The 17,690-nt window shown below is 41.1% G+C and overlaps 1 protein-coding gene across 1 annotated transcript in view; it reads left to right on the forward strand.

The window, feature by feature from the left end:
• The window catches only part of fam135b (family with sequence similarity 135 member B), a 103,052-nt gene that overhangs the window by 63,776 nt on the left and 21,586 nt on the right, over positions 1-17,690 (forward strand). Inside the window, exon 8 of the mRNA XM_072674283.1 lies at positions 16,005-16,158. Coding sequence (XP_072530384.1) covers positions 16,005-16,158 — 154 coding nt within the window. The remainder of the gene's footprint in view (positions 1-16,004; positions 16,159-17,690) is intronic.

Consider the following 17,690-nt stretch of genomic DNA (forward strand, 5'->3'; position numbering starts at 1 on the left):
TAGAACTGCTGCTCCCTCATGTTTTTCATCAACGGTAAGAGTTGCACTTTTGCTAGCTGGCTGTTTTAATTAGCATATAGATCAGCAGCTAGGCTAGCAATCAGGGTTAGTTCAGCACTGCAGGGATTGTTAATGGTATGTATGGTAATGTATGATGATTGTAGTGAGAAAACAGACCATTAAAATCATCAGAATGATATAAAATCATGCAATTGTCGAGCCGAAAAGCTTGAGGGATGCAGATCATGACAAACAACATCCCTGCTGATTTCAATCTAAGCTAGTCTTTGATGGTCAAGGACCCCCTGCCCTGCACATTTTAGTGGTTTTCTGTTCTCAACGCACTACCTTGAACTAAGGAAGTTAATTAGCTGATGAGAGTTAATTAGCTGATGAGAGCAGGGTAAACACTAAAATGTGCAGGACCATGGTTGAGAACCATTGCTTTAGACCATTAAAAGGTTCTTCACACTCTATTCACAAACATGGAACCAAAAGTGGTTCTCCTGTGGCATTGCTTAAAGAACCATTTGAAGTGTTTCTACTTTTGGGATGTTCAGGTTTCTCTAGCTTTCGTTCGAGTGTCCAGCCACATCTGTTGTAAACACACTCGGCACTGCTCGTCGGTAATATCACACATAGCAGATTCCAAGCACACAGAAAACGCAGCGTTCTCAGCCACAAATAAACAACTTTGAGAACATCCACCAGCCCTTTCACAGCCAAGTCCAGGACGAGGCCTAATCCACGCCTGGGAAAGCGGCCAGTGAAGTAGTGGTGTAACTGTATGTGTATTCATATCAAACCTTTATGGTACAGACGTCATGGCTCGGTGCACTCAGATATGTATAGATAAGATTGTATGTTAGTTATAAAACATCTCTGCTGACAAATCCAGTTCAAGATCAGCTTTTACAGATAAGCTAAACTCTTGGCCAGTGTGGCATATGTTCGTTTGAGTTTAATGGACTAGCTGGTCTATCAGTATCACCAGCTTGACCAAGCTGGATGACATGCTATCATACTGGTCAACCAGCTTGGTCATACTGGTCAACCAGCTTGGTTATACTGGTCAACCAGCTTGGTCATGCTGCTCGAACCGCTTGTTCATTCTGGTCAACCACTTGGTCATGCTTCTTGATCAGCTTGGTCATTCTGGTCAACCACTTGGTCATGCTTCTTGATCAGCTTGTTCATGCTGGTCAACCACTTGGTCATGCTTCTTGATCAGCTTGTTCATGCTGGTCAACCACTTGGTCATGATTCTTGATCAGCTTGGTCGTTCTGGTCAACCAGCTTGGTCATGTTGCTTGATCAGCTTGGTCATATTGGTCATGCTGCTTGATCAGCTTGGTCATGTTGCTCGATCAGCTTGGTCATGCTGCTTGATCAGCTTGGTCATTCTGGTCAACCAGCTTGGTCATGCTGCTCGATCAGTTTGGTCGTTCTGGTCATACTGGTCAACCACCTTGGCTGCACACTGCTCGACCACCCTGGCCATGCTGGTCATACTGGTAAACTAACTTGGTCATACTGATCGACCACCCTGGCCATTCTAAGCATGGTGGTCAACCAACTGGTTAGGTTGGTCATGCTGGTAGACCAGGTAAACTATTGAACTTAACTAAAAACTTCCCTGTTATTGGTCAAATGCTAGTTTGGTCAAGCTGGTCATACATACATAGCTTGTTCGTGCTGGCGGTGCTGGGCTCTAAATTTGGACCAGAAGCCCCTTATGAGATCCTGCACATAGTGTTCTATACATAAGGTCCAATATCAATTGAAGGGTCCGTCCAAGCCAGGAATCATTTAGAAGCTTGCAAGACAGAGCTATAAATAGTAGGAGAAGGAGGAAGGGAGAGAGAGCGAGAGAGAGAGAGAGAGAGAGAGAGGGAAGGGAGAGGGAGGATCTTCTGTTCACTCCTGGAATAGACAATTAGGCCTGGTTGAAACAGCCAGTTCCGCTGGGGAAATGAGTTGTGCTCTCACAGATCTCTTATTAAAGTCCAATTAACCTTCTGGAGCCGCATATCCCTGCTCAATAACAGAGCCAGATTCCTGACCTTGAGAGTGTATGTGACCCCCTCCCCCCCCAACACACACACACATCCTATCTTGAATGTGATAGTCCGGAGCTGTGGGGCTTCGCTCTCATTCTGCTGGAGACCTTTAGCTATTTCGTAATGACACGGGGTGTAATTGGCTCTAGACCCAGATTAAATATGAGTTCTGCAGATGAGAGCAGTGGGATGTTAAACGCTGGCCTAAATCGACAGAAGGGCTTCAGGTGCAGAGAATCTTTTTTTATGTTGGTAAATCAGTTTTTATGCAGTTTTAAAGTTACAAACTGTATCTCTGTTATGTCAAAGCAGGTATCGCCTCACTGACCATGTTCATATTTTTGTGCAACGTATTAATGAGAATTACACGCTGTAAAAAGTCTGCGGTTGTGACGGAAGTAACGTGACGGGGTGGAGTGAAAAGACTCTGGCTTTCTCATGGGGGTAGACATGTTACATTCGATGGACTAAATACAAACATCTCTCTCTCTTTTTAACTCACTCACATACCCACTATCACTCAGGCACACTAACAAGCTTAGATCTGCAGGAGATACCCATATCTCTCTCTCTCTCTCTCTCTCTCTCGCTGAATTTTTTAATTAAACATTTATATTCAGAATCCAACCTTAGAAACCATCGTCTTTCTGATGTCAGATTCAGTGCCTGCTGGGTAATTAGCTTTAAATAAAAAATGCATACCCCCTTACGTACAAAACATTAAGACATCCTTTCAAACAATGTAACCGTCTCTGTCTACATACTATCATGCGTCCTTTACATTGGCATGGATGTTAAGCAGTACATCCAGTAGAGGGCAGTTTAACAGCAAAGGATTCTGACAACAGAAAGCAGCAACGGTGTGTACGGCTGTAACCAGTGTAAAACACGTTTGCATAAGCAGTTTCTTTTCACTGTGTCCGTATAGCAGTGATTGTGTTACACTTACAACTATTGGCTGCACTACTACACATTTCCAGTGGTACTGATCCGTTCCGTCTGTATCCGCTTTCAGAAGATTTGCCCAAAATATGGACAAAAGTCCATCCGTGTCCGTAACCGTATTTAACGCTGAGCATAAATAAATTAATAATAAATTAGTAAATAACTCAAATAAATAACTATATGCGGTGTCTTTAAAAGTAATTATTTTGCCCAATATGTTCATTTAAGTAGATAAAAAGAAACTGCCTGAAAAAACAAATAATAGTATATTACGTCTCCTGTATTAGAATTTTTCAACACATTTGAACAGGGGTGCCCAAACTATTGCACACTGCTGTATCTATGCATAGAAATAAAAATGACACCAATTTCAAGACTTTGTCATTAAATTGCATTTAAAAGTGCTATTTTATTATGATATAAATGTTCAGCTTTGATTCTGAGGTTTATCAACATTGTTCATTTGGCCGAGCTTTTGGTGCAGCGTCCAGGACTAAAAAGGGGGCGGCTGTGAAATCACTCCTCATAAATTTTTACACTGAAATGATAGGCCTCTACACTGGTTTTTAATTGGACGGCACTGTAGCCCCTCCCTCTCCTGATGATCCGATTGGCTGTGTAGTTATTACTTGCCTGAGGATGGTTCCGTTCGAGCAGTAAATGTTAATCCGGCCCCTATGGGCTCAGTGTGGTTCCTGTGTTAACACCCCCCCTGCAGGGTGCTTTAATAAGCGCAGCGTTTAGCCTGGTAGGGGGGAGGGGTGTAAGGGGATGGGGGGCGGGGGGTGCGTGTGTTTGATCACAGTAACGAGCTCGGCCTTAACAAGCTCAGACCTGCAGGAGATACCCAGAGAGCATGCAACTCTTCATCTCTCTCTCTCTCTCTCTCTCTCTCTCAATCTCTCACTCACTCACGTACACACTATCACTGCCTGCTCCTCTCACACTCTCTCTCTCTCTCTCTCTCTCTCGCTCGTTCCACTAACTGTACTTTTTAATTAAACATTTCTCTTCAGAAGAAGAAGAACACACACACTTAATATACTTATATAATCGTGGATAGAGTATTCACTTTTTTCTTCTTAGAATAAACACCTACACCAATCAGCCATAACATTAACACCACCATCAGCTATTACATTAGCCATAATGGTGAAGTGAAAGACATTGATTTTCTTCATCTACAGTGGCATCTGTCAGGGGGTGGATATTTTAGGCAGCGAGTGAACAGTCCGTCCTTAAAAGCAAGAAAATGGGCAAGCATAAGAATCTGAGCCACTTTGACAAGAACCAAACTGTGATCCTAGACGACTAGGTCAGAGCATCTCCCAAACATCAGGCAGGTCTTGTGGTGGGTTTTCCTGGTATACAGTGGTCAGTACCCACCAAAAGTGCTCCAAGAAAAGATGCCCGGTGAACCGAAGACAGGGTTATTGACATCTGAGGCTCATTGATGCAATCCATTGAGGCCCCACCTCACAGCTTACAGGCCTTAAAGGGTCTCCTGCTCACGTCTTGGTGCCATTGTTGTTCATGTTCATTAAAAGAGTGTATAAATGAGTCTTTAGTGAACGCTGGTGGGAGCACACTTTTTTATGATGGTCCACATCAAATCAGGGATGGGATTTCAGCGCTGCATTGTCCACTTAATCTGCCTGTTTAAAACTGGGACTCTTTAGAGAGTTAAATCTTCTTTCTTGCAGCAGGAGCTGATGCTCATAACACGGCACATAATTGATTTTGTCACACAGAACAGTATTTCTGTTGAAAGCACGAATGCTGGATTCAGTTTATCTGTAACCTGTGAATCTATCAGTCGTTCTTCACATAGTTTCAAAAGGACCAGTAGAAATGCTCCAAAATGACTTGGAATACAATCTTTTTACATTGACTTCCATTGGAAGTTAGGAAGTTTTGGAGATATGCTGTTTTTTTGCTAGTCTGGTGCTGGTTGACCAGCATACCCGTGTTTGAAACACTACACATGGTTAATGTCATGGAAGAACCCTGAACCTTGCAAAACACCTTCTTAACTGTGAGCGAAGCATTTCTATTGGTCCATTTGAAACTATGTAAAAAACACATTGGGCCCTATCTTACACCCTGCGCAAGGTGTTGCGATGCTCATTGCTATCTTACTCCCTGCCAACACACTATTCCTACGCCTTCAGTCTGCGTTGTTAAAATAGCAACAGTGCTTGTGCCGCTGGGCCTGGTGGTCTCGAAATGAGGTTTGTTCAGGTACATTTCTGAAGTATTGCTTACTTGGCCTTGGAAAACTCAGGTGCACCACTGAGTGAAAACAACCTCGGCAGAGATCAACGGTCAGACGTTCATCGCTATCTTGGCAGTGACAGGTCAGCACCCAACACGCGTACACCCCCGCTTTGCACCATTGAAATCCGCCAAAGTGAGACCGCACCTGGCTCTTAAAGGGAATGGCGAGAGACACGCTGATTGGTTTATTGCTGCATGTTAGGCCCAAAACACTCCCATGATTAATTAAGAGACTTAGTACATGTGTTTTTCCCGGTTCGAGCCATGCAAGGCCAACTCTTCTGGTCATTACGATAGCAAAGACACACTGACGCCCTAAATCAAGCTGCACAGGGGCACGGCTCACCTAAAGACCACTAAAACAGGGCTTATTGTGTCAAAAAGTGAAAAACAGGAAAATTGAGATACCAGGTTTTGGTTTACCAGCACACCAGTGCTCAAACACATGCTGTTTTGCTTATGATCTGTTTTTGATTAGAGCAGGGAACACTAAAAGTGAACCAAATTAAGCAGCTTTTCTTCATTTAATGCTACTTTATGACTCTCCCTAACATACACAATCTCTCACTTTTCTTATTGCTACACACACATACAGGATGCAGATGTGTGTGTGTTTTATCTAAAAGAGAGTTGTAAGACCCTGTTCAGCACTTTTACTTCTTGATGATGCGTAATCTCCTCCTGTCTCTGAACCTGTCCCGCTGCCTTTAAGACCTCTTCAGCTGAAATATGCGGAAAATAAAATTTGACGGCCTTCTTTTTCCTTATTAACACAGAGGGCATTAACAAAGGATGCCAGATCCTTTCTTAACTGATTTTATACACAGGTAGTGTGTTTTCGTTGCTGACAGAAGGTAACCATAAGAAATTGTGGGACGATAGTAAAGTTTTAGAGCTGGAAATAGAATCGCTTGGTCATTAAGACCTGCTAAGTGTACCTTTCACTGATATTTCAGCAGTTTCTTAAACTTCAGATTTACACTTTTTCTCCTTTTACCCCAAATTTAATCACTCAGCCAAGACATGTTTGCTATCTGAGGTTTGCTTCCTTAGTGTGCATTTAAACTAGGAGACCAATACACCATCAGCCATAACATTAGCAGCGGTCATTTATGTTTAAAAACATTGATTATGTTCATCTACAGAGCCATCTGTCAAAGGGTGGGTATATTAGGCAGCGGTTGAACAGTCTTGAAGATGTTGATGTATTAAAAGCAGGAAGCTTAAGGGCAAGCATAAGGATCTAAGCCACTTTGACAAGAGCCAAACTATGACGCCTATCACCGCTTACAAGACTTACAGGATCTGCTGCTAACGTCTTGGTGCCAGATACCACAGGATGGTCCATGTCTCAAATGGTCAGATCTGTCAATATAAGGCAGGTGGTATTAATGTTATGGCTGATCAGTTTAACAGAACAGATCTGACCATTTGAGCAACACAGACTAACACAAAATACTGTGAACTACCGAATATGATCACAAAACACAGATCACTTCATTATACCAGTGAATATACCAATAAACCAAGTTAGTCAAAAAAAAAAGGTCTATGCAGACACTTTTATATCTTTTTTTCTTACAGAGTAAACAGGTCCAATTACACACATGCTGAGATGATAAAGTATTGTATAACATTTCACTCTTTACCGTAAAACTTTTTACATTTAAGGGATTTAGCAGACAATCTTATCCAGAGCGACTTACAAAAGGGCTTCACTGTTTACTCAGAAAATAGCTAGTTTGTATAGACTAGGATTCAAATGATCCCTCTAAGCTTAGACACTACTAAATACAAAAGTCAGTATAGAGACCACAATACTCAACATACACTACACTATACTCTTGGATAAGGTGGGTCTTTAGTCGGCATTTAAAGACAACAAGCATCTCTTTAGACACCCAGGGGAAGTTCATTCCACCACTTCGGTGCAGGACAGAAAAAAGCCTGGATGCTTGCCTTCCATGGATCTTTAAGGATGGCGGGTCAAGCTACTTGGAGCTCAAATAGCTCTTGGTACTGATCAGCTTTTGACCACTGCTATCAAATACGAATAGGCTAGTCCATTCCTGGCTTTGTACGCCAGCGTCAGGGTTTTGCAGCAGCTACAGGAAGCAAGTGAAGAGTTATGGCTGAACTTAAAAACAGTCTTAGTCTCTGAACTTAGAAACTGAAGGAAAAACAGTCCTGTTCTAACCTTCTTTTGTGCTTGTTGTGCAGATTTAGGCAACTCGCTCATGATTATGTGATATGTTAGAAGTGTGTATCTGCCAGTTTCACCCTGCTGAGAGAAATCAGTGTGAACTCTGCCATCAGGAGCAGATGTCCACCAGTTACACCACCTCCCAAGAAGCTCTGCAGTACTTTTGCACACACTAATAATAATAATAACTTCACACACAGCTCAGTGTACCGAAAACCCATGTGCCTGCCTGTCAAACAATATCTGAAGATGTTTCGAGACCCCTCAGAGTCAAGTCTCAATTTTCCTTCTGTTCCATTTCAAAGTAAAAAATTAAGCAAACGTTGGATACAGTAGCCATACAGTAGCCATGTCACTTTAAACCAATAATTACCAGCCTAATTAAGTCTAAGGCTTAATAAATGGTACTGCCAATTAACCACCCTTAGCACTAGCAATGCTCCTGACACTGGGAGGGGAAGGACACTAGTAGGGTAAGGCCACTAGGAGGGTAAGCCACCACGTATTTTCAGAACATTTTCCTGGAAGCAGGTGGTTAAATAGCTGGTTGAAGTGACTGATTAATAATGCCAAGGACATCCCTGGAGAGTAAGTCAATGACTTGTTTGAAAGATGTACAGGTGGAGAATGAAAAGTGCAGTTAGTAGTGTTCAGACAGGACATGACTATAGTTATAGTTATAGTGTTTAATAATTAATTAATGTGAAGCTGATATAGTACTTCTTGCCCCACTGTGGAGAGTTTGGTTGATAGCTATGCTGTCTCTAATGGAAAGCATTGTACTGCCAAAGAATCAGCAGACTCTTCACAACAACATTGCAGCGTTTTGTTGGAGCTTAGGGAGAATGTTTAACCAGCCTATCAATTGTGGAGAAAAGGAATTTGAAAACACAAGCTGAACTCACCATCATTATGTGGTTATTGATTTTTATAAATGTGATGATGGACGGTGAACTAAGTGTGTCATAAGATAGCTAAAATCCTATGTATACCTAGAAGCTCCAAGCTGTGGTCATCTGACTGCTGTGAGTACATACTAGAAGCACCATGTTGGCTTTATCTACTCATAGCCAGTGATGGGCCAGTGATGTGAATGTATTTAAATTTTTAGTGAGTTTTGCTACACATGTGTCAAATAGGCTCAGTTAAAGGAGAAAGTCAATGGTTAGAGAAAATTGTCAGTAAAATATCAGTAAAATATCACTTGCTAACTGTTTTAGACATAACGCTGTTAAGATACAGTCGTGATCTCAAATTCCCACATCGTGTTTGCCTCAAGTCTAAAGTATGACCAAGTTTGTGTATAGAGCCTGATTTATGCTGAGCAAGGTCTACAATGGTGGATAACATAATAAATTTATTAATAAGAGTATTCAGGGCCTTACCAGAGTGAATGTTAAAGTCACTGGTGATTAGCACATCTTATAAATCTGATAGAATTTTAGTACTTTACTGGATTCTTCAGGAAGACCTGGGTGATGCCAGGGAAGATGATATATTCCCAGCATTAGAGCAGATTGCAAGCCCTGTAAGGAATGAATTTGCAAAAAAAAAAAAAAAATCCACAATTTGTCCCTTACCCCAGATATAGTTGTTTAGCCAAGACGTGCTTAATGTCCAAATTCTTCTTCTTTAGTTTAGCACCGAAGCTATGAGGCTAACTTTGCTAACACTAGGCATCATAGTCACTCAAATCCTTTCTGTAAATACATGCTCATACACTTTACTCAACTTGCTTAAACCATATCCAGCTCTTCTTTAGGGTCCACAAACCTGTCAGTGAGGTTTAGGGCACACTGTGACTTAGTGAGAACTATAAAAATAAAATAGCTGTCCCTGGCCTTTAGCCACACTGTGAAGTTTTGTTTATTTTCAGGCCACAGTAAGCCATAAACATCTTACAAAGTGTGCCTGTAAACCAAACCACTGACTTAAAGAAGAGCTGGGCGTGATTTAAGAGAAGAGTATAGGCCAGAAATTTCAAAAATGGTTCGAGTGACCACTGACTTCTAGTGTTCGCCAGCAATGTTGGCCTCGTATAGCTCCAGTGCACACCTGATGAAGCAAAATTTGGACTCCATGCATGTCTTGAAACTAATTGATCTCGACCATTTATTTTCTTTGGGTGTAATGGCAAGAACTGGCATTGACGTGGAGAAATCTCAAAGAGATTGTTTACAGCATGACCTGTTTTTATACAGACAAGCCACTCCACTACCTTTCTTATTAACTCTAGGAACACTGAAAACAGTAATGAGGACCTGCTGCCTCATTTAGAACAACACTGCCATCGTCTACTAACCCAGGTTTCTGGTCATCCTTGATTTATTAAAGAGTCACTGTAAAACAGCTGCATACAAGCTAAAATGCATGTTAATGTCTTTTACACACCTCAATTCCAACATGGAAGGTGTTTCGCAAGTTTCATATGTCTGTGTTTAATGTAGAATGTGCTAAGTGCTAACATCCTGACTGAATTCCATTGGAGGGCTTCACAAATCCAACAATAATGTTTCATTTTCAGGATCCACGCTCCTCCAAACCTCAAACGTTATTAGCTTTTGAAAAGCTGAGCAGCAGAGTAACAGTACAGGTCTGTCATTACTAGGACTTGAACTCATGATTATGGGGCTAATGTACAGACAGCTGTGCTACCCCGAAACACCTGAAGTTATTGAACTGAACAGTGTTTGTTTTGGCTTAGAAAAGTAAGTTCATTCAAGTAAAGGTTCAGTTAAAGTTCACTGAAAATAAGGTTTGCTATTATTAGAGACACATATGATGTGAACAACAACACAAAAATCTGAATGACTTAAAGTGTTCAACAGTGAAGCAGTAGTCTAGGTATCTGTGTTGTGATTAAGAGTTTGAGTCCCAGTAATACCGGATCAGTAAGTCATCACTATTTGAACAAAACTTAACTTTCAATGTAAATACATTTTTTGCTAAATCGTCAAAAAGTGAAAAACAAAGAAAATGGAGACTTAATAGAGATGCTACAGAAATGCATCTCTAGAAATTATATATATATATATATATATATATATATATATATATTTGTTTTTTTTTTGTTTTTTTTTTGTTTTTGTGGAGAACCATTGAAACCATTGATTTTTTAAAACCTTTGTAAAACTTCTTCACATATAGTGTACATTACAGTACAAAATAATTGTTTTTGGTCTTGGGAAACCAGAGAGGATTTCAGCGTGGTCTTCTGCTGTTATAGCCCAACAGCCTTAAGGTTTGATGTGTTGTGCATTCTTACATGATGAAGAACCAGAAGTGGTTCTTCACCAGCACCACTTTTCAAGAGTTGTTAAGAGGAACTGTTATTGTCAGCCACAATAAGGTATAAAAATTTACTGACGATCATTTATATGATTCCAATGTTCAGTGTTCGCTGTTAGGTGGTGAAATTGATGAAGACCAAAGGCTGGAGGATGGGGAAGTTCTTAGAATGAAAACAAATTGTTTAAAGTACATTTTCCCATATCAATCAAAACATAATATACTCTGTTAAAACTTACAAGTGGAGTTTTAAGTACAGCAAAGTTTTAGAAAGGCATGTCTAATTGAACAACCTTGAGGGAGATGTGCTACAGCAGCAGAGGACCATGTAATATTCCGCTTCTGTCAGCTAAGAACAGAAAGCCAAGGACAGGTCCGGCCCAAGCTTTAATGGGGCCCTAAGCAGATTTTCATTTGGAGCCCCCTCATACCACCACCTCAGGACCAGATGCTTTATCATCCCATAGGCTACACTGTGTGTGTAACGCACCCACTATCATTAGCATTATTTGTAATTAGATCACATCATACCGGTGTCATTCTGGCTATTGTTTTTAACCTTACAGGGATACAAAACTCACAACAATGTTCTAATTAATTTTCACTTTTACATACAGAGGGGTGTACACGTGTTCAGTGACATCAGCAGACAAGACGCTGCATTTACAGTAAACAAGTTAATCAGTTTAATTTCTTTTGTTTTTAATGTTTGAACAGATGTGCAGAAGTGTGAGAAAGGCACCTATTATCGACAGGTCCCCTAACTCATACCTCTGCATGTTGCGCAATTCCCTTTCTCCCTGGGTCAGAAAAAAACAAAATACATAAAGGAAGTGGAAGGCCTAAGGTCTAAGAGCAATTTGCCTAGAGAGAGATATTGTTCCATACGCTAAAGCGCCCGGGCCTTTATTTACTGCCCAAGCGGAGCATATCTGCATTTGCGCAACAGTGGCAGCCGCCACCAGCAGGAATTGATTAAACTAGTATTGGTGTGCCAATATAAAAATTAATTAATATAAAATCACTTTTACCGGTGAAGTACCATTTTCTTTTATTATTTCAATGTTATTTCTGAAATACATATTTTTATCATGATATCTTGGTGCTCTTGGGGGCCCCCTGGTGGCCTTGGGGCCCTAAGCAGCAGCATAATTCAAGTATATTTTGGGCTGGCTCTGGCTGAGGATGCAGTGGGCACAAGTTGACCAAAGCTGGACAGTATCGTATAGAATCTGATCTGAAACTAAAATTCTCTGGTAAAACACCTCATTCAGCTCAGCACAGTTTATTCAAAAGGTTACTGCAGTGTTTTACATTTAACACGCTGTGTATCTGCTTGGTGTACATGGTTCACTGTGAGTGTGTGTGTATGTGTGTGTGTGTAAAGTATTGCCGTGTAGAAGTTCAGGTTTTTGACAGTGGCTATGCATGCAGCTGTTCAGAATTCTGTTAGAGCTGGCAATTACCGAGCTGTCTCAGTTATGATGAGAGAGCATTCTGCTTTTTTACTGCTTTACAGACAAATTACACAACACACACATGTTCTGAAGCTCAGACATGCACACGCATGCACACACAGTAGGTGCATGTTTGTGTGTGTGTGTGTGAAAAAGGTCTGCTTAGGTCTTTCTTTTTTATATATATATATATATATATATATATATATATATATATATATATACAGCTAATAAACAATAACTTAACTTTTAAAATCAGGAATTACATGTAGCTCAAAATCATATAGATATGGGCCTGCATTCCGATGATGTTCACATGAACCTTCAGAATGGGGACCATGACAGATTCAAGTTCAGGTTTGTTTTTTATAACACGTTTAACAACAGATGTTGCCACAAAGCAGCTTTACAGAGACCCAGGTCCGATCCCCAGGCGAGCAAACCAGTAGAGACAGTGATAGGAAAAATTAACCTTGAGAGAAACCAAGACTCAAAAGGGGAACCCATTCTGCTCTGGTCAATACTGAATAATAAAATAAATAACAGCATAAAAGCATAAAATACTGCATGACAAACTACTAAAGAAATAGAAGTGAGTCTAATATTACATAGACATGCTTACATGTATGTTAGAAGTCTGATCAGGGGGAAGAAGACCTTGTAGAGAAGACCTCAGTATGATTAGTTAGGTAGAAGAAGTGGTTTTAGTAAGAGTCTGTGCAGGGATCAATCTTATCCGTGGATGAGGATCCACTCCTTTCAGTCGAGAACAGAAAGCTGAGGCTGCAGTGTGCACAGGCTCCCCAAAACTGGCAGCTAAAGAGCTGAGAAATGTAGCCTGGTCTGATGAATCTCCCCTTCTGGCACATAGATGTCCGATGTATTGTTATGTATTGTTATTGCAATGCTGATATGGACTCTGAACTTCCATCTTCTATACAATGTCTTGTGTAGAACGTTCTCCTCAGTGAGGGATGTGCCAACATGTTGGTTTGTGAGAGAAACACAATTTCACTGTTTTTAGACCTAGCGAACATCAGCCAAAGTTGTTCATTTCTAACTGACATGTGCTAGAGAGGTTATCATGTAGCTAACATCAGCTAGTGTAGTTAACATCTAGCTAACATCAGCTACAAGAACTTTACAGTTACAATAACAACATCAATTAAAGTGGTGGGCAGTTGAAGACTGGAGCAGCATAGCCTGGTCTGATGAATCTCCATTTCTGTTTACGGTAAGAATTTGAATACATTAGATTATTCATATTTGCAGCAAAATACTCATGAGAAAAGCACCCCCTGCTGGAGAAGAGGAGAAACTGAGAGAATCACATTCTCTCAGTGGGGCAGTGGAGGCTCCGGGCTATTGATAACAGGGTTGTGGGTCCGATACCCGGGCTCGGCAAGCTGCCACTTTTGGGTCCTTGAGCAAGGCCCTTCACCCTCTCTGCTCCCCGGGCGCTGGAGTTGGCTGCCCATCGCTTTGGGTGTGTGTGCTCACTGGCCCTAGTTCACTAGTGTATTTGTGTGTGTGTGTGTTCACTACCACAGATTGGACAAATGCAGAGGACACATTTCGCTGTTCACAGTACAGTGACAGATACTTGCCACATTTATTATAGAGCAATTTTGTGATCCGTGTGGGTTTGTACATGGCTTTTTTTGGTCAGATGACATGGCTTGTTAATGCAAGGTGTAATCAACCTCATTCCCAAACTGCAACAGCTGCATTTAAGGGGTTAAAGAAACGTCAGTATCTACAACTGAAAATGAAACACACACAGTGTGTAGACCAGCTTGTGTGTGTGTGTTTGTGTGTGCGAATGTTTCCACTGAGACTGCGTACCTGTGAGTGTAGTTCCTGCCACTGGGACGTCTAGAGGTCACACTCCTCCACAAGCGAGCGCCACGTCCTCACACTCGTGTGTTTTATAGCTGCGCTCTTGCTGAGTTTAGAGCTTTCCTCTGCGTTTGATCTTCACATAATTATCCAGCTCCAGACCCAACTCAACTCACACACACACAGCTGCAGTGTCAGAGCCCCTGCCGCATCCACGAGATCAGTTACCTAACAGTTCAGACGAGAGAGAGAGAGAGAGAGAGAGAGAGAGAGAGAGAGCTGTTACAAATGTCTGCATTTGTTTAACTAATGACTGTGGTCTACCCAAAGGACCACTGCATTCCCCTGACATTTAGCTGTATTTGATGTTACTGCATTGGTGCTCTGCTGAGTGATTAAGGGATTACTGGTTTACACTGCTTTAAATAACAGAGAGAGCATCCCTATGTGTTGTTATTGCAATGCTGATATGGACACTGGACTTCTGCACAAGATCTTTTCTCCTCAGTGGGCGATGTGCCTACATGTTGATTCGTGAGAGAAAAAATACTTCCACTGTTTCTAGATCTGCTGAATGTCAGCTAGAGTTGTTAATAACTGGAGGAAATAACATCTAGCTAACATCATTCAGAGCAATATCTAGCTAACATCACATAGAGTAGTTACCAGCTAGATAGTTAGATTTACCAGCTAGATAGTTACCAGCTAGATAGTTAACTTTTAACAGACATTGGCTAGAAAGGTTATCATCTGGCTAACATCAGCTAGTGTAGTTAACAACTAGATAATATTATCCGCAGTTGTTAACATCTAGCTAACATCAACTTGAGGAATATCTAACATCACCTAGAGCACTTACTAACTAGATAGTACAATATTTAGTAATAACATCTAGCTAACATCAGAGAGTAGTTAACGTTTAACTGACATTGGCGAGAGAGGTTATCATCTAGTTAACATCAGCTACAATAGTTAACAACTATTTAAAATAAGCCTCAGTAGTTAACATCTAGTGAACATTAACTAGAGTAATATTTAGCTAAAATCACCCTGAATAACAACTAGATAATATAAACATCAGTAGTTAACATCTACCTAACATCAGCTTTAGTAACATCTAGCGAACACCAGCTAGAGTAGCTAACATCTAAAAAACACCAGAGTAGTTAACATCTGATAACATAGGTTATTACATGGCTGTTATTGTTAAATGAACACTGATAAACCTAGTGATAAACCTAAAAACGGACGCTCTTGACTCAACACTGGCAAATATGTAGTTAACATCTGACTAACTAGCTAAAGTAGTGGTTCCCAACCCTAGTTCTGAAGGACCCGCTGCACATTTTAGTGGTTTCTCTGCGCTAACATACCACCTTCAATCCAGAAAGAGCTTATTAAGAAATTAGATGTTGAGTTGAATTAGAGTTGTTACCATCTAACTAACATCAACTAAAACCAATGAGCAGCCATTTACTCAGAGAGGGTAAGGAGACAGAATTAGTTCTGATTGGATCATTATAAATATCCAGATGTTTACATGTGTTCAGTAAGACATAGGTCTTCATGGGATGTCTTGATAATTCCACATGACCGCAAAAGCCTCCTACTGTTAAAAATGCTCTGTGCCTCCACGCGGACATTGCTGCGCCAGGTTGGTGTTTATGCTTTTCCATCTAAATCTTTAGGGTTGTGTGTTTCACCAACCAGCCTGTTCAGTAAAGGTGTGTGCAGTGTGTGTGTTTAACCTGAGAAGACCCAGGTTTGTTCAGCGTTTTATGAAAACCGGCTTCTGTTCTGACGCAAATGACAGGGCAGAACTTTAACAGGGGACAGTAAAAATGTGACCTACAGCCTCTCTGCTCTGCTAACAGTGTGTGTGTGTGTGTGTGTGTGTGTGTGTGTATGTGTTTGTGTGTTTTTGTATGCACACAGGGCAGTTTTTACGTGCCTTCGGAGAACTGCCTGCAGAGAGCTCATACGTGGCACCGCTCTCTCTGTCGCCTCCTGCTGGCTGCCCATAAGGGACTGCGCTTCTACTACACGGCCCTGATGAACGACATCCCTGAGCTGCAGCATGTAGAAATAGGCACGCTAACCACACACACCACTCACACGACAACACACACAACATCTCAGGATTGCATTATGAAGGGTAGTTACTTTTTGTAGTAATACATATACAGCATATGGGTCAGTGGGCTAGTGGGTAGTGCAGTACTAGTGAAAGGTTTGGGCACATCTGACTGAAGACATCGTATACCTCATATATTATATCTCCAAAATAAAACATTTAAAAAAAGACTTTTTATTGTCTTAAAAGCATTGTAATCTTCATGTTTCTGCTTAAGTGCTCTGAATGCAAAGATAAATAGTCACATAGAAGCTAAGCAGTACTTATTTGGTCCTGAAAGAAATTGCAGTTACAGTAGGAATACATACAATTGCACAAACAGACACACATTAGGTAAAGAGTGAAAGGCCACTACAAATATATATGGCCATACATATAATATATATAGTATATTATACTGTATGGACAAAAGCTGCAGCCCCCCCTTTGCAGCTCTCACAGCAGGATTGAGTCAGCAGAGCATTGGAGACTTTTCTGCACTGTGCTCTGAGCTCAGCCCTGACCCTGCTCTGTAACTTTATGTAGTCTAGTACTTCAAGGCTGAGTTAAACAGTTCCACTTTTCATTACTACCCATCACAGCTGATGGTGGAATATCTAGGAGAAAGAAAATTTCACCAACTGAAATTCAGCATTTACAGACTTAATAAAACACCTGAATTCAATTATTAATTCAGTTATTAAGAGCTATGTCCAAATACTTTTCACCTACCCAACCCATACATACCCCCCCCCCCCCCTCAAGTGCAATGCCCTGACACCAGTAAGGGCAAGATCAAAACACGCCCCTCTGACACATGTGCAGCCAGCCACACCTCTTTTAACTGCCTGCGATACTACCGATCACCAGGCAAGCTTCCAAGGGAAGCGTTGTATACTCGGCTAGCAGACGCCAGTGATGGCCAGTGCCGTACTAGTGGGATGAGGGGGAGAGCAACATCTACCCACCCTAGAGAGAACAAGGCCAATTGCGCTCTCTCTGGGCCCCGGCTGGCGATGGCTAGCAGCTTGATCAAACCAGCGATCCTCTGATCACAGTGACAGCATGTCCCAATACTGTCCATATAGTGTATGTACATGAAAACGTAGGACTCCCAATGAAAACTTTTGTCCCTTTAAACATATTTTAACCGAGCAGACATCGGATCTTTATTTTTGAACAATATTGAGAGATGGAGGTAATGTAACTAAACACACAGAACTGAATACGTAAATATAATTTTTAGAAATGCAGTTTTCTTGTGAAGAAAAAATTATGACACTCCCACATTTATTAGTACTGTAAATGGCTAAGATTAGAATCAGCCATTAGGATTCAGAAAGTCTTGCCATCGTTCAGTATGTGGGCTGGGTAAAAGTGTATTTTTCAGTCTGTCTGGGATGTCGACAAACAAATGAGGCATAAAATATTTAAAATCATACCTAGAAATACATTGTGTTTTTGAGAGTACACTTACAAATGCATTAAATTGCGTTTAAAATTCGTCA

Source organism: Salminus brasiliensis, chromosome 2 (genome assembly GCF_030463535.1).
Source record: "Salminus brasiliensis chromosome 2, fSalBra1.hap2, whole genome shotgun sequence".
NCBI classification, from domain to species: domain Eukaryota; kingdom Metazoa; phylum Chordata; class Actinopteri; order Characiformes; family Bryconidae; genus Salminus; species Salminus brasiliensis.